Source organism: Centroberyx affinis, unplaced genomic scaffold (assembly GCF_046629955.1).
Source record: "Centroberyx affinis isolate AG114_WGS23_722 - 3 ecotype Tasmania unplaced genomic scaffold, CSIRO-AGI_Caff_v1 ptg003356l_1, whole genome shotgun sequence".
Lineage (NCBI taxonomy): Eukaryota > Metazoa > Chordata > Actinopteri > Beryciformes > Berycidae > Centroberyx > Centroberyx affinis.
This window is the reverse complement of record NW_027281350.1, coordinates 599,139-623,503: the sequence shown is the minus strand read 5'-3', so window position 1 is coordinate 623,503 and position 24,365 is coordinate 599,139. Positions and strand designations below refer to the sequence as shown.

The 24,365-nt window shown below is 42.3% G+C and overlaps 2 protein-coding genes across 2 annotated transcripts; both read left to right on the top strand.

Moving 5' to 3' along the window:
* The first annotated feature begins 347 nt into the window (after positions 1–347).
* cyp27a3 (cytochrome P450 family 27 subfamily A member 3) lies at positions 348–8,680 on the top strand. The gene is made up of 9 exons (XM_071538842.1): positions 348–683; positions 1,050–1,240; positions 2,334–2,533; positions 3,750–3,947; positions 5,241–5,404; positions 5,798–5,964; positions 7,065–7,146; positions 7,480–7,686; positions 8,154–8,680. The coding sequence occupies exons 1-9, from the start codon at positions 423–425 to the stop codon at positions 8,310–8,312; spliced, it is 1,629 nt and encodes a 542-aa protein (XP_071394943.1). The 5' UTR covers positions 348–422; the 3' UTR covers positions 8,313–8,680.
* Positions 8,681–10,387: 1,707 nt separating this feature from the next.
* Positions 10,388–23,199, top strand: slc15a2 (solute carrier family 15 member 2). Its single transcript, XM_071538829.1, has 22 exons — positions 10,388–10,424; positions 11,628–11,715; positions 12,206–12,347; positions 13,435–13,527; positions 13,697–13,796; positions 14,118–14,208; positions 14,654–14,731; positions 15,607–15,689; positions 16,052–16,135; positions 16,375–16,464; positions 17,044–17,088; positions 17,437–17,472; positions 17,920–18,008; positions 18,688–18,769; positions 18,892–19,017; positions 19,595–19,765; positions 20,032–20,078; positions 20,152–20,259; positions 21,198–21,297; positions 21,406–21,549; positions 21,700–21,804; positions 22,622–23,199. Exons 1-22 carry the CDS (start codon positions 10,416–10,418, stop codon positions 22,832–22,834), a joined length of 2,124 nt encoding a protein of 707 aa, XP_071394930.1. The 5' UTR covers positions 10,388–10,415; the 3' UTR covers positions 22,835–23,199.
* Positions 23,200–24,365: the final 1,166 nt, after the last annotated feature.

Sequence of the window (24,365 nt, the reverse complement as noted above, 5' to 3'; positions counted from 1 at the left end):
AGGGAACGTCAAGTTTAGACAATTGTAAGGGCATCTTATATGGCACTGCATCACGTTTTCTCCACTAGAAGGGCGCTCATTAAGACACATTATCGAATTTTCTTGCTCTAGAGGGCACATTTATTGCATGAAGGGGCACCCTAGAGGGCACTCAATCATTTTTCCCATGTGAAGGGCAGCCAATAGGGCATTTCCTCTCGTTTTCGCCACTCTAGAGGGCACATCAACCATGGGGGCACCAGGGGGGGCGGTCGCTCCCCAAGACTTGGCTACAATAACCGCAAATGTCCAAATCCACAGAGCTGAGATGTGTGGGCTATGCACTCTGTAACTGCCGACAAGGAGCAACTCGCAGCAGAAAATCAGTGCGACACAGACTGACACTTGCTAACCTCAGCGGAGAGACAGTCCCGGCGCTAAACATGTTCCGCAACTCACTAACAAACATTGGAATACGAGCTTATCGTCAACAACACGTGAATGGGTTTCAACCAGCGACAACGGCATTAAAATGTGTAACGTTACGTTATAATGGGGACATCCACCGCGACGCATCCACCACCACTGTTATGGGTGACAACAGTAAACAGAAAACTATGGACGATCTGGATGGACCTTCTTTCATGACATCCTTATACTGGCTTTTCGGTAAAGGCTATTTCCAAACAGCACATCAAATGCAAGTAAGTGGGCTTCACGGGCTAATGACCTACATACATACTGTGCAGTCCTGTCTGTTGTTGTACATGATTCATTTGCGCCCGTCAATCTTCGGTGCACCCATTTGACCTGCAGTCTGCAGTTTGTTTTTCTTCCTTTTAAAATCCTCAATATATTGACTGTAATTCCTAGATCACAAGTGAGGTTATTCTAGCCTGCATTTAATCCTATCTGTGTAGGCTGCAAAGGTTTAGCTTTATAAGTGATTTGGACTCAAGCACTGGCCATGATCTGTTTTGGTTCAGTAAAATGTCTTGTTTATCCCTTCTACAGCACATTTCTAGCAACAATTAATAACCAACCAATTACCCTACACTGTCTGCTCAAAGATTGAACACAGCAAGATCTACGGTCCTCTGTGGAAGTCAAAGTATGGTCCTCTGGTGGTGGTGAATGTGGCCAGCGCTGAGCTGATAGAGCAAGTGTTGAGGCAGGAGGGGAGACACCCGGTCAGGTCAGACATGCCGCACTGGAGGGGCTACCGGGAGCTGAGGAACCAGGCCTACGGACCCCTGACAGAGTGAGTGAACCCCCTGCTCCTCCGGCTCTACTTTCACCTCACAGGCCATATGATGAATCAGAGGACGGGTAAAAATCCCATTCTAGATTTATTACCTGATTTACTACCTGATATTTCACAGGTTTTGAGTCACAACCTGCAGACTGTGCAGGATTTCATTCTCTGACTCCAGTCAGATCAAAACACGCTCTTGGACCACCTCTACCAATGTTTCTGTGGTTGTGTAATAGCAGCATCTCCACCTTGCTGCTCACTCAGTCCTGTCAGACGTGTTCTGGCAGCACTCAGTCTTTGTGTAGGTATCAACACAGCAGTGCTTGAGACGTGTGTCAGACAGTGTTAGGCAAGCCTGCACCCTGACATAACACTAGACTACAAACTCAGGAATCTGGTACATACCTGTACAACCACTTGAATCCTCAGTTTGTAAAACATAAAGTTTCACAAATTAGAGTACAGAATGTTCTTAAGACTGCAGCATTGTTCCTGTTAGAAAGTGACTGATGGGACATATTGTCTTTTAAGAGAAACAGTGTTGCAGTCTGTCTTTGGGAGTTGCTGTCTTCACTGAGAGAGTGTTAGGGTTAGGGTTAGGGTTCTTCATATTACTGAGACTTTTTGACAAGCATCCCTATCCAAAGAAAAACTTGTTAAAACATATTCTAGTTTTGAACTGTTTTAGGTGGAGGTACATCAAACTCTTCTTCTTTGGCATATTTTATGACCTTTATTTCAATATACTGATGACACTGTACTCATTACCCAAGCTTCAGTAAAAATACGTAAAAATAGGTATGAAAACAACAAGTGCACAGCAAAATGAGTGTAGTAGTAATGTAGTAATACTTGTACAGTAAACTCCAAAAACAAAAGCAATGTTGATTGATAGATACCCCAAACTGATTCCATTGAAACATAATTTTGCAAGATTGTCATTTTATATCCGAACAATTCCTTATTTAAAATCCTGTCCACTGAACAAATTAAGTTTCGTAGATTGATTATGAACCAGTATTTGGTGTTATGCGAGTTTGTCTCACTCTATCTGGAAGCCCATTTTCTAAGGTTAAACCCGGTTTGTATGTGTTGGCAGGATGGGAGTGAAGTGGCTGCGTATCCGTAGCATCCTGAACCCTCGGATGCTGAAGCCCAAGCATGTGTTCGCCTACAACAACATCATCAACGAGGTGGTGACAGACTTCATTGACAAGGTGGCCTGGTTAAGGGACACCAAGGGCCAAGGAGTGATGGTCAATGACCTGGCTGGAGAACTCTACAAGTTCGCTTTTGAAGGTCAGCACAGAACATTTTCATTTCATTAGTTATGGATATATATCACTTTGTAGGTGCTGTGCTAAGGAAAACCATAAAAGTTGTGTTGAGCTCTTTCCTTCTCATTTAATACTTGTAGAGAAAATGTGTTTTTGGCTACATGAAAAACAGATCTGGTTTCCCAACATCTTCATAAGTAATTTAAAATGTTTGCAGTCATCTGCAGTTCTTGTCAAACGAGTTTTGTCAGTCAATTCTAGAGTGAAAACATTTCTTTACCTCCATACTTTTGCTCTTTGTGGCAGATCTGCCCATTTGTCTGTTTGGACCTTTGATGTGGAACGTCTTCATGATCTATCTATAGATAGATCTATACTATCTATAGACACTTTGTATAGAACCATGATACTTAATGGAGGGAAATGGAATCAGCCTTGCTGCACTTGTGCTTGACTCTTTCACCTTACAAACTGTCTGCACTTCTTTATCTAATGGCTCTACTCTATATGCTGTGTAGAACTTGACATGGATATCTTACAGCTGTCCTTATTCTGTCACAAACGCTATTGAAACTGAAGTTTGCAATATGAATTCTTAGATCAGTATTATAACTTTAACAAAGAGAAGGCCTTGTAGCTTTGGTATCCTTTAGTTCTGAGAATGGGAGTGGCGTACAGAATAGACTAATAGAGGGTGTAGAGCAACATATCACTGTCTAGTATCATTCAGACTGTTGACCTTTAAGCAACTGCTCAAGGAGCCTTAGCCTTGACTGCTGATTAGATAATGTGAGGTGTTTTGTGGGTCTGATAGTTCCTCATGTGGTTACACAGGTAGGCTTACACAGACTACACTTCAGGCAGTCTTTAATCACAGACAGTTTCCAAACAGTTACCACTTCTTATGTATTTTTCTACCTTTATGTGTGCAAAGCAAATGTCTTTAGAGGTAATTAAACTTTCAGTTCAATTCTAATTTATTCATAGGTCAAGGGAAGGAGTGGACCAGCTGTATTAGCAAATGTCTAGATCAAGCTAGCAGATAAATCTTACATGCTGACAGAGAATTTAACGAAGATCACTCCACTAAACATCACTATCCTCTCAATATTACAAGCCCAAGCTCAGCAATTCTGGACCAAGGACTCAAATTTTCCCTTCCATCTATATAAATGTAACAAAGTATTCCTGAGTACATATTCTATTGTATAATCAAAGTCTTGTGTTTGTGACTGCAGGGATCTGTTCGGTGTTGTTTGAGACCCGTATGGGCTGTCTGAATGAGACGGTGCCCGAGGAAACCCAGAAGTTCATCGTCTCAGTGGGGGAAATGTTCCGCCTCTCCCAACTCGTCATCATCTTCCCCAAGTCCACCTGGCCCTACCTGCCTTTCTGGAAGCACTTCATAGCCGCCTGGGACCACCTCTTTAAAGTTGGTGAGCCACATTCATTTCAACAGTGGATCTAAATGAATGAAGTGTATCTTTAAGCTGTATCTTGGTGTTGATTGGAATGACACTGTAATTACTTGAAATGACACTCCACTCACTGCCCCGCCCCTCCATGCACGCACATACAACGTGCTATTAGATTTTTATTCAAAGCACCCAACAGTGCCATAAATACATACATAATAGGCGTGGCTGTCCCCAATGGGAATCAGACCAGTAACCCTGGTAGTGTTAGTGCCATGCTCCACCCACTGGATCACACAGGATCACAAGCCCCCCCCCTCCCTCCATTACCACCTGCAGTCAAAACAGGAGTAGAGTTCATGGCTATTTTCAGTTTGTGTTTAACAAATCAATTTGAAGGCCTCTACCCGATCTCCGGTGACTACCTCAGAAGACAAAGTCCACCTGACAGGTCTTTGTCCACTTCAGTGTGTTGTCTGTAATGCCGCTTTTCCACTGCATAGTACCGGCTCAACTCGCCTCGACTCGACTCGACTCTACTCGCTTTTGGTAGTACCACTTTGGTTTTCCACTGCAAATAGTACCCCCTCAATGTGCCCCACCCCCCAAACTGGTCGTCATAGCGACGCTGCATGAAACGCGACACACAGCTACTATGGAGGATATCGAAGCGATGGTGTTCTTGATTCTCGGTATGTGGCTGTTAAGTCACAGCAAAGAGACAGATTTTTATTTCAGAAGAGGCTGAAGGCAGCGACACAGCAGACTGCTCTCTGGCTGCTCAAGGCGACGCAAGAGGGTAAGCTAGCCTGGTAGCTAACGTTAGCATATACGTCCCGTGTCGCGATGACGATCTGACCAATCAGTGGTCTGCAGTGTTTTTACGTCACCTTTTGGTATCGCCTCAGCTCGCTTGGAACCTCGACGGAGGTGCTACGAAAAAAAGTACCAGGTACTACGTAATATGGTACCTGGTACCTGGTACTTGGCCAGTGGAAAACCAAAAAAGGCGAGTAGAGTCGAGTCGAGTCGAGTCGAGTCGAGCCGGTACCATGCAGTGGAAAAGCGCCATAACACAAGATGCCCGATTGTGTATCTCTTGCGCCATCTACTGGCCATTATGTATTGAGGTCAAACTTAAGAGTTTGTTTCCTACTGACATGAGAAACGCCTGTGAATTTCCTTTAACAAGCCACCTTTGATCTGTCATGCAGAACTTTTGGGTTGTTCGGCAGCTTTACAATTTTTTTTTTGCGACTCTCAATATTTATCCATTTCAGTCTTCATGTGATTGTTACCTCTTGCCTCCTCTAGCTGAGGTGTTGGTGAAGCAGAAAATGGAGGAGATCCAAGAGCAGGTGCACCTGGGCCAGCCTCTGGAGGGAGCGTACCTCACACACCTGCTGCTCAGCGAGCAGATGACCGTCTCTGAGATCCTGGGCAGCATCACTGAACTGCTGCTGGCAGGAGTCGACACGGTGAGGGGGAGTTACCATGACCAATCATTTAGCAACGTGCCCACTCTGTGGAATGGATGTGTTTATATTTAGTGTATGTATGTTATGTGGGAAAATACTAAATATGTACACTTACTGAAACTCAACGACTGTTAAACTTGTGCCACTGTGACTCATGTTTTCCATTCATATATACCTGTACTACTTTGTACTCAATGATCATAGAGTTGACAAGTGTCTACGTTAACTGCATACTGTATGAGTATTTCCCATATTTAGCATAGTATACAGATCATTGAGAAAAAGGTCACAACCAGATGCATGAAAGGACTGTTGGACTTTGCCTCGCTTCCTGCACATGAGGTCTTTGATCAAACAATACCATATAATAATCCGTGGGCGACTCTGTTGCAGACGTCCAACACCATCTCATGGTCTTTGTACCACATGGCGAGGGAGCCAGAGATCCAGGAGAAGTTATACCAGGAGGTGATAAGCATCTGCCCTGGAGACAAGGTGCCAAACAGCGATGACATTGCAAAGATGCCTTATCTGAAGGCCGTCGTCAGGGAGACGCTACGGTTAGATTCTTTCACTAGACCTTTATCAGGATATCTTATGATAAGACATGCAGACCTGACTTCTTTTGGAGTGGTTAGTTTATAGTGTGATTGCTCTGGCTGAAGAGAAAGATTATCAGCTGGGGAACAAAATATGAAATCTTATGACCAAGACAGGATTTATACATCATATGGTAGTATAGCAATGCTAGCCACAGTTTTCAGCTCTTGGTATAATGGTTTGCTAAGACAATTTTGTTTCTGAACTGCTGAGCAGGCTGTTTCAAGCCAGTAGATTTATGATATAGGAGCCTGATGTCCTATTTAGTCACCATTTGTAGGTTAGCACATCATTCTTTTGACATCTGAATTGGGCTTCTGTATGAATGCCTGCTGTGGCTTGTGGCACAAAGGATTGCAACTTGAGATGCTTAGCACTAGAACAGCCAACGGGCTTTATGTGTTTTCCAATTTCAGCTTTGTTCAAATAAACCCCTGTGGCTTCCTTGTTTGCAGCTTATCCTCAGATAGTTTTCTACTCAGCATTTTGCCTGTTAAAACCCTCAATGACAAAACACTATTTCAGGCAGAAGGTCAAATTTACTGCTGCCGTGTTTTGCATTGTTCACCTGAACAAATTGGCAGTCTAAGTGGGTAAATGAATCTTAGCTGTCTTAGTATTGAAGTGCAAGATGGGTGAGGGTTGGCCCTGCGTTTGCATTAAATGGGTGGTCAGGTTGGCAGGGAGAAATGGTTAAAGGGATAACACTGGGGTTAGAGGAATTCTTGCACTCCCTCAGCCTACCTTCCGAGCAGTGTACAGCAGTGTGAAGTTATTTCTGTTCACTTGAAGGCATGCTTTAGTCTGTCCTATCTGTGGATTACATAGGCACATTGGTGAAGAAATTATGAAGGTAGTGATCACATTCTGTGTAGAGTGCTTTGCAAATGGGGACAAGGTAAACACAGTCAACCAGGAAACATCACTCAATTTGCTGGCTGAACTATGCTCAATGTCACAAAGAGTTACAGTGGATATAGCTGCAATTGTCAAATAATCAGATGAAACAAAGCCATTATTCTTGACTTTTGAGTGACTGCTTGTGCTCTATCACCACCAGTCTATGTCCAGTGGTACCAGGGAATGCTCGTGTCACTGTGGAAAATGAGATTGTAGTGGGAGAGCATCTCTTCCCCAAAAAGGTGAGTCTACATGTCACTTATACAGTTTGAAAATGATCCATTGTTTTACGTGAAATTTGGGCATCCAGCCTTTGAGTTACCTGCTGATTTATTTCCAACAGGGACTTGACCTTTGACTTTGGATACTCATTTCATTTCAACAAGTTGGTGATCTAGTAGTCAGGACTCCTATTTAGATCTAACAAGTTGTTAATCACAAGGCCTTAACTTCTAACCCAGACACCGAAATCTGTGCCTCACACATATTGAATACTGTCTCGTCCGAAAGTCTGTGCACGTCCAACTCACTGAATGAAAACCACATTGCATGGGAATGTCGCCTTCCACCCACAGACCCTGTTCCATCTGTGCCACTATGCCGTGTCCTACGATGAGAGGATCTTCTCCGAGCCCTACGCCTTCCTGCCACAGCGCTGGCTGCGAGGAGGGGATGACCGGTACAAGCAGCACCCGTTCGGCTCGTTGCCCTTCGGCTTCGGGATCCGGGCCTGTCTGGGCCGCAGGGTGGCTGAGCTGGAGATGTATCTCCTCCTGTCCCGGGTAAGGCCCGTGATTCGTTTTGCTCTTCTGAATATCATGAAACAAACGGTTGCTAGTCAATCATAGATTAGCATTCCCAATATCAACACTTTATGCCTTTATGCCTTTCATTAGTTATTACGCTGCACTCAGACAGCATTAATCTAATATTGATCTACCTGTTTGAACTAGGCACTGCCTCTCTTTCTGTGTTAGTCTTGGCAGTAACAATAAGACCACAACTCAGACCTTAAACTTTGAACTGATTCCACCCAAACAAAACCATGGTAACAATTCTGGGGAGGAGTTGGTAATCATTAAACTGGAACGTGGACTAGCTGCACTCTCAGATCTCACTTTAAGGCCCTGCTGGATAATTAGCATTTCATCTATCATATCGTTTTGTGCTGAAACATTGATTACAGTCAGGACTTTTCAAATACTGATGTGGAATCTATCTGTCTCTCTTTCTCCCTCTCTTTTAAAAGTTGATAAAACATTACGAGGTGAGGCAGGATCCGGCAGGGACCACAGTCAAGCCAATCACCAGAACCCTTCTTGCCCCTGCTACGCCAATCAACCTGCAGTTTCTGGACAGGCCAGTGCAGCAGGAGCCAGTTAAAACAATGGCAGGAGTTTCTCTATGAACTGTTTTAGTATTCGCACCATGTTGCCTTCCTGTCACTGAGCACTTGTTTACAGAGGGTTCACGTGTTGAGGATTGCCTCAAATGCACCCACCCCATGACATAAAACACCAGCTGGTTGAAGAAGTTTACATGTTTTTTTCCATGTAAATAGAAATAATTCATCATGCAAAAACAGTATTTGCTCCGGGGAGCTATTGGTTTTCAGACAAATCCCATGTAATTTTTACATTTCGCTACTTTCATGTGAAAACTGTGTATCTCCGATTTTTGTAGTGATTGTTTACAATTAAGAGTTTTGATGATTTTAACATTCATTCAGAAATTCATTGTAGTGTTTCAGATCTAAACTGGACTTGTCTTAATTGTGTTAGATGTACTATTTACTGTTAAAATGCACTTATACATTTTTTTTCCACTAATGATACTGCCCTAGCTTAATAAAGCTGGAATTTTTAAACTCCAGTGTTGTGTTGTGCCTGTACAGTAGTAGAGCAATATTGACCTCTTTTGGACACATGATGGTACTACACCTATTTTCAATTTCCAATTTAGCTGATGCTGTTATCCAGAGAGGCTTAAACTGGGGGAGCAGATAGGAGTTCAGTGTCTTGCTCAGGGACACTCAGGCAGGCCAGGAGCCATGGCTGAGTTGTTACAATAGCTGTGTGGGAGCTACTGAGTTCATAACCCCTACTGATACTGATGCTGTCTCATTCCACAGTTATTACCACATCCACAGCAAAGTCACTGTTCTGCTCTCCATCAGTGGAACACAATGCAAGGCATGACACCAAGGAATAATTTGGTCACATGCCACACAATCATTTATGACTGTTTTGTGATCCATTATTGATTAGATTTATTTCCTGTCATATTACACAATTAGATAAGGCCCCTTCCTCCCCTCCCTTTGATGACCATGAAATCACATGAGCCTTACAACGAGATTAGACACAAAATTAGAAAATAATAAAATAAATGTATGGTAGGCTATCATTAAGCTTCATGGCATGGTTCAGAAGTGATAAAAAGGCACTATGTAATGTAAATCTTTGTAGCTCTCAGTTTGTGGGACAGGACACAAGACACATCAATGAATAATATCAGATAAACACTGAATGTACAAAATATTAGGGACATCTTCCTGGTGTTGATTTGCAGTCACTTTTGAACAATCCACATCTTAGTTGTCTCAACGCTTAAAAATCCTTCTCTAACTCCTCTGCTTCTCCTTATCTACATCTCATTTGTGATTGATAGAGATAAGGGCTAATAAGGGAAATCAATAAAGAACAATGGCTTTCACTTGGATGCACCTCATCACATATGTAGCCTATCTTTTACAAGTAACTGACTATTTTCGGTCAAAGGTGACGTGGGTCAAACCACAGAGATCATCATCACATGTCACACACGGTGAGTCGGCTGCTCGCTTATGATGAATTTAAAGGGGATTTACTTTTGCGCTCGCAGTCACCCATCCAATGAAAAGAGGCAGCTCGGCCGCTCCAGGCCATTTTGACCATTCATCCCACACTCGGGTCTGCGGCCTCCGCGCCAAACAAGAAGACTATTGTGCATCCGGAGTGGCTGCCGCTAACACGTTTCCCCAGCTCTCCAGTCAACAGGAGGACCATCAGTGGAACTCAGCGGATCTACCGCAACACAGTAAGTAAGACCCAACACCGTTTCAAAATATACAAACATTTGACAAAACATGCTTCTATTCATGCAGATTAAATTCATTCTAAATATATTTTGGGCACTGGAAATACTTTTTATTCAAATGCATTTCGATTGAATGTCATCTTACACATGCAAATACATTTTAAATCCCGATTTTAAATAGCTCTAAACATATTCTGACATAAAGCGTGACATGTAGCGTCTTTTGTCCGTCTGGGGGCCCCATCGCTCCCGAAATAACCAAGTCCCAGTTTTGTGGTCGTATATTAACTTTTCTAAGAGCAGATTTTGTGTGTATATGAGCAAGGGCTCTCGTTCCAGCCTTCAGAGAGCAGAAAGTGGGACGGACTCGGATGCCAGTCAGGACCGTCTGATGCGACAGTAGAGACCAAAACTCACCAGGAATACAGACAACATGGTGAAGGTAGGCTAATTGCAAGCGTTTGCAACAATGGTTTCACGTGTTTTTCAGGTTTTGGTAGTCGCTTTTTGTCGCCAGTTTTTCCATTTTCATTCACCTAAAAAGTTGCACGTAGTTGGAATGGGACGCGTGGACAGAGAGAGGAGGGCGTTTCAAACGCTCTGGTTTTCACTATTTGTGGACAGTGTTGCCAAAATCAATCACATTTCTTTTTATATTTTCAGTCTAAGTTCAGAAGCGTATTTCGGGGTCAGTGCGTTATATCTACCGTCTATGCGTTATATCAACCGTTATATTCGACTATATTTATTTGTAAGTTGATGCAACAGGCGCATTTTTCCAGCATTGCCCAATAGCCATAATTTAGAGACACTGAAACTGTCACACAGCACTGACAATGCACTGGTGGCAATTGTGTCTAATGTAATGTCTCTGCAGCTTATGCTGCTTCAGTGCAAGCTTTGCTTTTTGTTTTACTTGTGTCAGCGAGTCAACTCCAAAGTATGATTACTCTCACGAAAAAGAACTATAGTAATCCTATCATATATTTAAGAAGGATACTATACAAACATCAGAGCAAAACTTTAAAATATCATGCAGGTCACAAATTATACCACTGAAAATCCAATAGTAGCCTAATACTAAGCGACAAGAAATACTATAAATTATGAGAAAGATACTATAAACTTACTATTGAGTATCGCAGACACACTAGCAGGCCTATATGTCCCTTTATTATAGGAATATTGTAGTGATTTTACCTTTAATTTAGATGATCATGAGCTCATGCCTATCAGAAGCTTCACAGCTGTAATGTAGGCTACACAGTTATTAACCTGAGCAAGTCATGGATGATTGACTAAGTGTTGTGGACCCCAGGAAGAGTAGTTGTTGATCTGGCATCAACTAATAGGGATCCAAATAAACAATAAACACATTTAACTTACATTGCAAAGTAGTTGTGTGATCAATTGTGTTAGTATCACAATCTTAGAGATCTTGAATTGGTAAGCTTGTTTGTTGGCCATTTGTTGTATTTTAATTATGTGTGACTAAGGGAAAGAGATTTGGGACCTAATTTATGGAATTTGTGATTTATGGTCACTACTACAAGATGTTTTTATTACTATGGAATGCATTTGTTGCAATAGTGCTTAAAAGGTGTTGTTCATCATTCAGTAACAAAATTCTCTGTGTCTCTCTCAGAAACTATGTGGGACCAATTATCCAGTCAGCATCGCCTTCATAGTGGTGAATGAGTTCTGTGAACGCTTCTCCTACTATGGCATGAAGGGTATGCAAATTCTATCGCCTGACAACATGTACTTGTATGGATGGACCTGGAGAAAATGCTTCTGTATTAATACAGTCAGTTTGAAATAAGTAGGATCAGGGATGATGAACGACAGGCAGACCCTCAGCTTGTTAAATTGGTTAACAGGTTCTAGGTCAACGAGGGCAATCCAACAGAGAGACCACCATAAATACCTCCTGGTTCTAGTCCCCCCCCCCCTCACATGACCTGTCTGTCTGCCACACTTCCTCTTTCATTTGACACACATGCACATGCACATGCACACGCACACCTTTAAAAAAACAGCATTTGTTCTTTTGTATTCCAAAATATCATCATGTGAATACTTTGAGAAGAGTCTGAAGATTTGCGTTGATTTATGTCAGAATTTCACTTCTTAATTCACAATTTCAAAGTCGAGAACCCCAGGAGCCATGTTCATTTAGCGCACCACTCCATTGTGAGCAGCTGTCTGTGTGTCGACCCACAGCGGTGCTGACGCTCTACTTCATCCGCTACCTGCACTGGGATGACGACCTCTCCACGGCTGTGTACCACGCCTTCAGCAGCCTCTGCTACTTCACACCGGTGCTGGGGGCCCTCATCGCTGACTCCTGGCTGGGCAAATTCAAGTGAGTCCCTGCCTCCTTAACCCCTCAGTGCATCCATCGTGCATCTCCAGTTGTGTCATCAGCAGAAGCCATCAGTAGTAGCAGAGTAGAGTAGAGTAAACTTTATTGTCCCCGAGGGGAAATTTGTCTTGGGCACAGTGCTACAATCTGTTGCTTCACATGAAAAACATCACAAAACATGAGAAGCGTTTGACACAGTTGCTTCACATAAAAACATCATAAAGACATAAAAAAAAGACATTTTACTATACATTTGACATTGACAACACGACGGCTTAAAAAGAAACTAGGAATTAAAGTGCTAAGTGCTAAAGTGCTTGTGTATTTATTGCACATTGCTCTATTGCACTAAGATTTAGCATTAGAGTTCAGCAGCTTGATGGAGGCTGGAACAAACGATAGCTTCAAGCGGTTTGATTTGCACTTTGACACACAGAGTCTTCTTCCTGATGGCAGAGGTTCGTATTCAGAGAAGAGGGGATGTTGAGAGTCCACAGTGATTTTTGTTGCTTGTTTCATGACTGCCTGCTCGTACAGGCTCTGTATGGGCTCATATTCTTTCTTCCCTATTACCTTCATAGCCGTTTTGTGCATGCTGGCAAGCCTGCTTTTCAGTTGCACTGTGGCACATGACAGTCAAAAGTTTGGACAAGCGCATTTTTCTTTATTTTTACTATATTTCACATAGAATAATAGTAAAGACATCAAAATGAAACTGTCTTATATTTTAGATTCTTTAAAGTAGCCACCCTTTGCCTTGATGGAAAGGCAAAGGCTTTGGAAAGAAATTCATACATAGGCATCAACTTCACTATTTATATTTCACTAAAAAACAAATTTAAGCAGAAGCCTTTAGATTATGGCTTTAAGATATTGAAAAACATAATATATTTAATCAGGTGTGTCCAAACTTTTGACTGGTAGTGTACATCATGCAATATGTCAACTCTCTAAGCTGGGAACAAACTTTCCCAAAACTGTGAAACATGATCTATGAGGAGAGACCAGTATCTCTAAACATGCAGGTAGATGTTGTACTGAGGACGAGAGAGTAGTTCTGAATGTAAATCCAGTTCGCTCCCCACAGGACCATCATCTACCTGTCCATCGTCTATGTAATCGGCCATGTGATCAAGTCTGTTGGAGCCATTCCTACCGTGGGGGACAGCACTGTGCACATGTAAGTCGCCTGTATTCATCTCTAATTGGACGGAAGGGCAGCAATCATAACACTGTCAGACATAAGAAAGAGGTCTTTGTCATCGGTGTGAGGTTAGAAGTCACAGTGGATGTCTTGTCAATGTGAATGTGTGTGCGTTTTATGTTTGGTGTATGTGTGTGTGTCCCAGTGCGCTCTCCATGTTAGGTCTGATATTAATAGCCTTTGGCACCGGAGGGATCAAACCCTGTGTGGCAGCATTTGGAGGAGACCAGTTTGAAGAGGAGCATGTAAGACACAGTATTACGTTTTAATCTCAAAGATAAGGAAGTGTCTTAAGTCATATTTCTTTGAGTCAGAAGAAGCCTTGCTATGAATAACCAATGAAATCCATTTTGCATTTAATTCAGATAATTTGGAGTGTAAATGTACAGCACTAGTGTATGACATCTGTTGTCTTTAGATAAGGACATCTGCACACATCACTCTTCTGAAAACTTAAAAAGGACTTTACAAGGGCATTATAAACATTATTTGCAAAAAATATGAGTAAAAAACAAACTTGTTACTGACATTGTTGATCATTGTCCTCCGCTGCCTCCTACATGCAGATGAAGGAGAGGACGAAATTCTTCTCCATTTTCTACATGTCGATCAATGCTGGGAGTGTATTATCAACTGTCATTACACCTATGCTGAGGGGTGAGTGTGTGTGAATTGTATACGGTACTTACACTGTGGTCACAGGTGGTTGACCAAAGTTGACCTAGTTTCAGGGTGTGCCTGATGTTCCTGCTACAAGGCTATTTGTCTCTGAGCAGGAACATCAGGCACATCCTGAAGCTCCTGCTACAAGGCCATTTGTCATTTGTTATATCAGTTATCAGGCATATGGAGACATGCAGGAATGTAACTGACCACTATATAGATCACAGGTCTCTCAGTACAGGGAGAGACTAACACCACTGACTTTGTTCATGTTGTTCCTCTCCAATGATGCATCATTAAATGTCTACTAATTGATCAGATTCACCATTCAAGAAGTGTTCACAAGCTTAGGTTTGCTTAGGTTGAAGCACAGTTCAGCCGGTGTTATCAACACTGGACTGTATCTCCGACCCTGCTGATCCTGTGCATGCTCCTGCAGGTGAGGTGCAGTGTTTCGGTGATGACTGCTACGCTCTGGCCTTTGGGGTTCCTGCAGCTCTGATGGTCGTGGCTTTAGGTGGGTGTCGCTTCTTGTGCTGGAGAGGTTTACTAGCAGACATAGGTGAGGTATGGAGAGGTTGTACACTCCTGAAGATGGGGTTCAAACAGTGCGTTGCTGAAAAAGACATGGATAAGTAAAAGAAGAAAAAAACAAAAGAAAACAATTATATTCAATTTGTATGCCTCCAGGAAAAACATTATTCCAGGCTGCAAGATAATGTCCCAAGATCGGCTATTTTAGTATAATTACTACCAGCATCACTTAGTATGAACTGTCCCAGTCTTAGCAACTGGAGGAATGGATATCTCAGCTGGGTTCAATTGGGATCTGCAGGGTGAGCGCTTGTGTGTGCAAGTCCAACTGAGCTGCTGGTTCGACTGGCCGCGCTTCCTGTTGATCGAGGCCCCTCCTCACATGTCATGACTCACTCCTGCCTGAATCATAGTCCTCTTGATCCTTATGGGATTCATGGTTGGCTTACTGCACTACAGCTAAACCACGCGCTATGAAAACAAGCCAGTGTTTTTAAACTGGACAGATTCCGGCGGGGATGACCCAACATATGGGCCGGGGTCGCTGTCCGCACAGTCAAAAGCCAGCAGAAGCAGACCGAGGCTTAGTGTGTTTGCTGTATGTTATAAACGTATTACTCATAAGCACTTAATCATCCACAGTGGCAAAAGATATGAGAGGAGAAAACATCCTTAAATGGTGAAGTACTCTGCTATGTTTTATCTGTATGTGATGTTAGTTTGGCGATATTAAGGCTAATGAGGAGCTTGTTTGTAGTGCTGATACCAGAGGAGTGGAGCAATTGTTTGCCAAACTGTCTTCAACATAAATTATCTTTACTCCTCTGAGTCCAGTCTAACTCCATCCATCTTGTGCAGTTGTGTTCATTGCTGGCAGTGGGCTGTATAAGAAGAATCCTCCTCAGGGAAATATCCTGCTGGAAGTCTGCAATTGCATTGGGGTGAGACATCGCTTAGTTCTCCTATGTAACTTGTGTGGTATCAGAGGGATTCGACTGTGCCCCAACCAAGTCTGGTCCTTCTCAGGATGGGGCACTCTATTACTGTCACTATTGTCACTGTTTTATTTTTATATGATACTACATTGGTGTATATTTTATAACAATGTGGAATATGCTTGCCCAACCCTGGGAACTTTTGTTGAAAATCTCAATAAAAAAATTAGAAAAGAAAGGAAGGGGCACTCAGCAAAATACTAGTGTTTTTTCTTCTTTGAAGTCTGCATTCGACTCCCAGTATTCCTGTTTCTGTTATATCTGTCCACTAACTTTATACTTGCTTTTTATTTGCTCTTGGTTTGCAGTTTGCTATCAGCAATCGCTGGAGAAGATCTAAGTATGAGAATGAGAGGAAACACTGGTTGGACTGGGCTGAGGAGAAATACTCGGTATGGTGTTTTTATATTCATCAACAAAAGGGCTCATTACCTCATTTCCATGGAGCCAAGTGCTCCATAGAAGCACTTGTATCAGTGTGCAAGTTTGATCTATCCAAGTGTCACTTCTGAGGATGCATTTGGAAGAGTAAACTAGTGGGGATATGTGCAATATCCATGATTAAAATGAAGTCATGGTGGTATGATCCCATCAATAATCCGTCCCGTCTGATCTTCCTCTCTGTCAACAGAGGCGTCTGATCCAGGAGATTAAGATGGTTCTGCGGGTTCTGCTGCTCTACATCCCGCTCCCCATGTTCTGGGCTCTGTTTGATCAGCAGGTACATGAGGAGGGACGAGCGGAGCTCTTCTCCTCCAGTCCTCAAGATAGACAGGTTTAGACAATATTGCAGCAGCCAGCTCCATTTTGCTGTGTGATAAGCACGAAGATGACATTATTGGGTTGTCCGTATCACAGTCAAATATCATACTCAATCCCTGTCGATAGTGTATCTACAGTCTTCTCAACAAGGACTAGGACAAGGACCTGTGTCATATCTCTGTCCTTAAACCCCTAACTACCTGTTATCTTCCCCTCTGGCCAACACCCAACACAACCGTCTCATTACGGGAAAACCTCATAGCCACATTCAACCCCGAATTTCAGTCTTCCCAGGCACTTTCCTGGTCTAAAAAGACTGATTAAAAAGCTATCAGAGGAAACAAAAGCCATGCGTCCTTCGCCAAGTGGAAGGCATGTAAATTGTTCGCCATTTCTTCATTTGGATCCTCTCCAGGGCGAGAAACCAGAGCAGCCTGTTGTAGTTTAAGGGTTGATTATTCCACTAAAGCGAGTGTGAAGCCGTTACCATAGAATAGAGTGAATGTGCCAGTGACAGGCAGTGTTTTCTTTGTCGCAGGGTTCCCGCTGGACACTCCAAGCCACCAGGATGAACATGGCTTTCGTAAGGGTTTCTTATGAATTTTTTAATGCAAACTTAACAAAAAACTCCAGTTCTCTAGAAATCCAGTTCTCTAAATGCAGTCCAAATTATGTAACGATACCTTGCATTTTCTTGCATATCAGCATGTGGGTTGTTGTACTGAAACTCATCTGATTGCTCAATGTTTCCTGTAAGACAGCGCTTCCCTTGATTATGATTTTATTGCAGTCTGTTGTTTTATTTCACTTAATGCCATTGTTTATGGCCTTGATAAGTTAAACTTGCCCTCATGTGGTTGAACTGAATTTTACAAACCCTGCATATTCTGTGAAATCGTCTTATTTTATTACTTTATTACTATTGTTACAGGGAGATTCCTTCATCGTGAAGCCTGACCAAATGCAGGTACTTACTCTTCTGCTTTCACTGGGATCTAGTTTGAATAGAGAAGCTCTGCGTCTGCATCATTGTTGCCTTTCAAAGATGGGAGCTGGTTTTAATTTACCGTGGAACTAGTCGAATGAAAATACACACGCTCACCAGTGTGTCAAATAAGCTAAAAGAAGCACACCTCAAGTAAATCACCCTATCCAAGCACTATACAAGTCTGATATTTGACTGGAGCAGTGGTGCTACTCACAACAGAAATCACAGCTGTTTTTATCTGAAGCCCGAACACTTTTACAACTGTGCATCACCACCAACCTCATCTCTTTGCAAGTGATATTGAGCAAGAATGTTTGTTATTGTCTCTTTATCCACGTATAACTCTAACCTTTATGATTTTATTATGAGTTTTAGTGACCTTTTATAGAGTCATTTAAAGGTGTGTTTTTTCCCTCCCTGTCGTAGATGTTGAATGCTCTGCTGATTCTTGTCTTTGTGCCCATCTTTGACATCATCATATATCCGCTCGTACGCCTTTGCAGAATCAACGTCACGTGAGTGGAAGCCTGTTGTGTTGGGAGACCGCTGTCTTTATAGCGGACAGGAGCATTTAACAGGCCTCTTTAACCGGCAAAATGAGCCGTGTGACCCTACATTTATATCCTATGGATACACTGCAAGAGTTGCATAAATTGTTAACAAGTCCATGCACACATACATATATTCACAAATGCCAATGTGATGAGTGGATGCTGCTTTGGGTCTGTGTTAGTTTAGCAGTAGTTGATTTATAGAGAGACAGACACACAGCACTTTTTGTTCATCCAGTGTTCATCCAAATCATCAAAGTTTGTTTTACTACAATCTTAGTTTCCAGGAAACTGTGACTACTGTCAGCAGTTCAAATGCTAAATTGGTATCATGTGGTTCCACACACACCCGTAACACACGGCTCACAAGTCATAAAGGACACATTTGCAACAGATGTTACGCCACCAAACGCAGCCACGTTGTCAGGCAGATCAGTGGTATCATGTGGTTCCACACACACCCGTAACACGCAAGTCATAAAGGACACATTTGCAACAGATGTTACTCTACCAAACGCAGCCACGCTGTCAGGCAGATCAGTGGGACAATCAGAGCACAATGATGTGGAAATCACCTGTCTGATTCATAGAGTGAATACCACTAATAACTGGGTTTGTCTGGCTCACTCCTCTCTTCCTTCAGACCACTAAGGAAGATGGCCACTGGGATGATTTTTGCAGCGCTAGCCTTTGGAGCAGCCACTTTGGTGGAGGTGAATGTTGTGGTATGTATGGGCAGAGATCACAAACGTATATTCACATGCACGTCCACACACGTATGCACAGAAACATTTGTCCTGACTCTATTTTCCAATGTCGTCCTCTGCTCATCTCCTCTGTCTACTAGAAAACAGTGGTGGAAGCTGCACCTCAGGGCAAGTGTCTCCTGCAGGTGTTTAACTTGGCAGAGAAAACTGTCAGTCTAAAGATCTCTGGCAGTGACCTGTTTCCTCAGCAAATCGAACACCTTAAGGTAAACCAGACTGGAGTAAATGGGTAAAGAAGAATGAATGTATAGGACAATAATGAATGTGTTGTTCTGTGTCTTTGGCAAAGACTTTTAGATTGGGTTAGGGTTAGGGTTAGGGTTAGCTTTAAGATTGTTTTCTTGGTCCAGTTTGTTTAATGTTTGTTTTATATTATACTGACTTTGGTGTAATAGAAGAGTGGTTTGTACAAGTCTTCTTGCAAGTGTTAACCAATCAGTTTTTGTGCTTACAGGACCTGGTTTCCCAAAGCGGTCTTAAAGATCAGGAGGTTTTCTTTGTTTGGTTGTAATCCCAAAGCCCATAGCTATTGTAGTAGGAATTGGGCTACTGTAACTGAAGGGATTCATTCAATACCGTATGCATTCTGGGAAAAATGTTACCTGATGATCTTCGCTCAATATTTCAAAAACAAAGATGAATACATCCTCAAACATGTTACTGTTTTGTAATTGAAGGGCTGAAGATAGCTAAGAAATGAGATAATATTTAATAGTGCACTTCACTTCCACGGCAGCAAGAGTTGGTGTCACAGTTGAACATTAACCCCGGCCTCTCTGTTAGGACCCTGCTGAATATGTGATGCTTCCACTGGAGGCGGCCAGCAAGGAACTGAAAATGAACATCAGCTACGGTGGAGTCGACGTAGCCGCCCAGTGTAACCAGACGTTCGAGGAACAGAAAGCTTACAGTCTCATCTTATACCCCGGACCTACTGGAGTCCTGTGCAAACTCGTGAGTGTGAAGTATATGAATGTACGAGTCACACTGACCTGGGTGTGTGTGAGTGTGCATCGATATGCAGGGAGAGTGACAACATTACATTGATCCTGTCATTGTCTATGACTTTAAAGGCAAAAGCTGTGCTAGATAAGCTCTGTACTGTAAAATTCAAGAAACAGTCAAAATGACTGCAGCAGAGAATAGTGATGGATGTTACTGCTGTATGGCCAGAAGCTAGTGGCTCTCCTTTCTTGACATGGTTGTATTTATTTATCCAGGTGGACGACAACATAGAGAAAAATGGAAATGGGAATGCTCTTTTGAGGTAATACAAACACAGTGCATTTGAAAGCTGTCAACAGAATCAGAGGCCTGGAACTAACTGGTGTCTTTAACAGGTTCATCAACACACAGCCGGAGGCAATAAACCTAACTGTTGGGCAACTGGGCTTCCACGCCCCTGCTGACTACGGTGTATCACCTAACCACCCTGTGGATCGGAAACTGTAAGTAGAATTGAAGTGTGTGTATAGCTGGGGAAATTTAATTTAATTTAATTTTTTATTTCATTTAAATCAGTTATTCCACTGAGATTAAAAACCTTTTTTTACAACAGAGACCTGGGCAGGAAAGCAGGATCAATGACAAAGAACATACACCAATGTACATGAGCAAAAACACAGTATTCCATAAAATAGAAATAAAAAGGCATGTATAAGTGCAAAGCCAAAGTAAAAAACTATTTGAGCACACACAAGGCAGTAGTCCAGTAGGAGACCAGCAGGGTCAGGGGCTTTAATAGATTTTAACTCAGCAAAGTGTAGACAGCTCCTTATTGAGTCCGCCTCAAGATCCTTCATCATAATCTTAAACTCACCAAGAGAGACAAGCCCTTTGAGTTTTTAAATGATTTTACAATGAGTTCCAAGGAGAGGGAGCAGAGCACATAAAAGCTATGTTGCCAGTTCAGCTCAAATATAAGGAAGCAGACCCAGAATGGCCCTATAGATAAAAGTGTGCCAATGAATACAAGACATGGGACAGGGCAGGACAACCAGCTTGAGCATACAAGGTACGATGATGAAGAGCTTTACAGTCGGTAATTAACCACCATGCTTTATGATGCACAGTGTCTATTGCACAAAGTCTTTGGGAGGAGGAATATGAAACATTATCATCATTAAGTACTGGCATAAAGCAGTTTCACTAAAATAAAAGCCCAATTCAGCTTCATTTAATCCAAATAGATTGAGGGATTTCATACTGAAACATGCAATATTAAAAACATAATAATTGCTCAAATGGTTGACTGGCTGACTGAATGATTGGTTGATTCATTATAGACTTGTACATAACTAGACAAATCAAATTATATACTGTATGTTTCTCTTCTTCTCTACTAACTTTTGCCCTCATCCTTCGTTCATCTGCCGCTGCCTGCTAGATACCCACATGTCGACTGCAAGCCAGAATCAAAGAACTACTCTTCTCTTGACCTGGGTCTGCTCGACTTTGGAGCTTCCTACACCGTCATACTCATGGAGGTCAGATGCTTGCTATAGAAATAGCCCCAAAAATCGCCAGATTTTACCAGTTATTCACGCAGACAGCACTGTCTGCAAAAGACTTACCATCTTGATCTGCTTTGTCAGGAATTGGGTGAGATTGTTGCTCACAAGATGGAGGATGTGAAAGCCAACAATGTGCACATTGCCTGGCAGATCCCCCAGTACGTCCTCATGACTGCTGGGGAGGTCATGTTCTCCATCACAGGCCTGGAGTTCTCCTACTCACAGGTTAGCCCCCAATTGCACTGTATTCTCTACATATGTACCTAAGACAGAGAGCATAAACATTGGGATGTTTGAGGAGCTCAAATATAGCTTAAATATTTGTTGCTTTGTGGCTTGCTTGTAGTCGTTTACCTGGCTCTCTCTCCCCTGTAGGCCCCAGCAAATATGAAGTCGGTCCTGCAGGCTGGTTGGCTGCTCACTGTTGCATTTGGGAACGTCATAGTGCTGATCGTGGCAGAAGGGGCGGGGCTGGAACAGGTATGACATCATCGGACATGGTGGGAGATACGAACATCTCTTGGAAGTATTAGGAAATATCAGGGAGGGTAAACACACCAAAACTCAACTCGTCTGTTGGCAGGATATCTCAAAAAGTTCGGCGCAGATTGTACAAAACTTGGTATGAAGGTTGGTTATGGACCAAGGAATGATTAACTTTTCATGTCAATTGGCCAAAAGTCGATTGTTGGTGGGCATGGCATATCATCAAAAGGTGCATAACTTCCTTGTGGGGTGTTGTCAGACTTGGCGGAGGTCTGTGCTCTACTGAGCACATTTTCTAGTTTATAGAATAGTTTGCCTGCCTTTTTAGGCTGACGGACATATTTATTATGTAAGTTCACAGTATACATCATAGTAAGTGGTATCAAACTGATGTAAGTCATATGAAGATAAGGTCTTTTAAGGAAAAAAAAACATTAATTAATGCTTTTCTGAAACTGTAATTGATTTTGGTTAAAATTGGTGGTTGTATTGTGTCTTATGATGATCAGCGACTGGAGGTTCACTAGTTTACTCAGCGTTCTATTTACCACAACATAAAGATTAGATGTGGGACTCGATACAATACAAATCCATTTGGCACCAACTCTTCACCATAGAATGTTAAAAGCATTTTTGTAGCCATCCACTAGAGTGCAGCAAACCTCAACATTAAATGTGGGTCCAGTTGTTGATTGATTTGAATGAATTATCATACAGTCACAGGCTAGCATTGAAAAATGGTACAGTGTAAGTCCATTTATACGTCTGCATCCAGCAATCACAGACTAACGCTAATCTTCTGTTGTGGCAGTGGATGGAGTTCCTGCTGTTTGCCGGCCTGCTGGTGGCTGTCTGCATCATCTTCTCCATCATGGCCCTCTTCTACACCTATGTTGACCCTGAGCAGCTGGACAACATTTACCTGGAGGACGCAGGGAGGGAGGAAGACGACGACGACGACCTGAAGAAAAAGGCGACCGATGACATACACTTGAACAGAACAGGGAAGGGCACCAAACTGTAACTGAGCCCCACTTCATCCACCATCTTCCCTGGTAAACTTTACTCTAACTGTTTTGGTTCGGCTACAAAATGTAACTCAGTGATGTAATCACAGTAGCTGGCCAGGCAGCCATCATGAGAAGGTACCCTGTTTTAATGAAACATATTTTCTTTTAGTGATTTTTGTATTTTTGTATGTATTTTTGTGAATACCAAGTATGAAGATGTGGTAGCTGGATATTTCTTGCAGCAGTTTGTTTATAACAACACAATATATAGAAAATGCATAAAGCCATACATATACATATAACATAAAGCATCTTTGCAGATCAATAGAAACAGGAACACTCCACTGTTACCATGTCCTTCAATAAAAGCTTAAAATGATTGAGTGAAACCATCTGTTTTAGTTTCAGCAATTCCTGCAGCCTGTTCCACTTGTCTGGTGCATAAAAACTAAAACCTAATTTCCCAAGTTCAGTGTTAATGAGGGGAGTTTCAAGAGTCAAATATTCCTGTGCACGTGTCTTATAAGAGAGAGATTTGAGCTTTAAAAGAGATGTAAGATATGAAGGTAACTGATTTAGTAATGCATTGTAAACAAAGAGGAGACAGTGTTGTTCCCTTCTAACACTAAGCGAAAGGCCATCCTAATTTCAGATAAAGTAAACAGTGGTGAGTTCTGAAATTATCCCCAGTTATAAACCGTAAGGCACTATGGTAGAATGTATTGTCATAACCCAGCCCGTTAGGCCATGACAAAAACGGGAAAAGACACCGACTGCCAATAAATACAAATTATTTATTGTACTGAAGAAAATAAACTGCAGGGTAACTTTGGATATGAGGTGTGCTAGTCAATGACATCAGTAGTGTTCGTGTGGATGTATGTGGATAGTGTGGTGTAGGGTGTTGTGGAGTAAAAGTAAAATAAAGGCAAAGCAAAACAAAAGGGTGCAGGCGCTGGCAGGGAAGAGAGGGAGCCCTGCTGGAAGCTGGGACTTTTATATCCTGTAGAGCACTGGGCCCAGGTGCTCCAGATCTGGATGGACACTACAATCAGCTTCTCTGGCACCTCAAAAACAACATGGTAGACACAGTAACTGACACACAACACACACAAGCACACAGGGGCCGTCACAGTATCTAGAGATTTCAGAGTAGTAGGGGCTGCATGCATATAAAGTATATCACCGTAATCCAAAACTGATATAAGAGTTGATTGTACAATTGCCTTCCTGTTTTCAAGAGTAAAGCATGATCTGTTTCTGTAGAGAGATCCCAGTCTAATCCTCAGTTTCTTTTTGAGCTCAAATATGTGAGTTTTAAATGAAAGCTTTTCATCTAGCCAGATACCTAGATATTTGTATGAGGCTACACGCTCAATTTTGGCCCCATTAAGGGAGCAAATGTTTAATGCTTTGTCTTGGTTTCTGGCTCGTGAGAAGAGCATATACTTCGTCTTAGAGTCATTGAGGATTAATCTGAGATCAATCAGAGATTTCTGAACACAGTCAATTGCAACTTGAAGATTTTTTACAGCTTGTTCTGCA

Excerpts from the sequence above, each read along its gene's own strand:
- slc15a2 (XM_071538829.1), top strand. Across the intron at positions 16,465-17,043 it reads GGGCTCTGTTTGATCAGCAG|GGTTCCCGCTGGACACTCCA; the intron begins GTACATGAGGAG and ends TCTTTGTCGCAG. Across the intron at positions 21,298-21,405 it reads ACACCGTCATACTCATGGAG|GAATTGGGTGAGATTGTTGC; the intron begins GTCAGATGCTTG and ends CTGCTTTGTCAG.
- cyp27a3 (XM_071538842.1), top strand. The coding sequence starts at position 423 with ATGTTCCGCAACTCACTAACAAACATTGGAATACGAGCTTATCGTCAA. Across the intron at positions 684-1,049 it reads AAACAGCACATCAAATGCAA|ATTGAACACAGCAAGATCTA; the intron begins GTAAGTGGGCTT and ends GTCTGCTCAAAG. Across the intron at positions 5,405-5,797 it reads TGCTGGCAGGAGTCGACACG|ACGTCCAACACCATCTCATG; the intron begins GTGAGGGGGAGT and ends ACTCTGTTGCAG.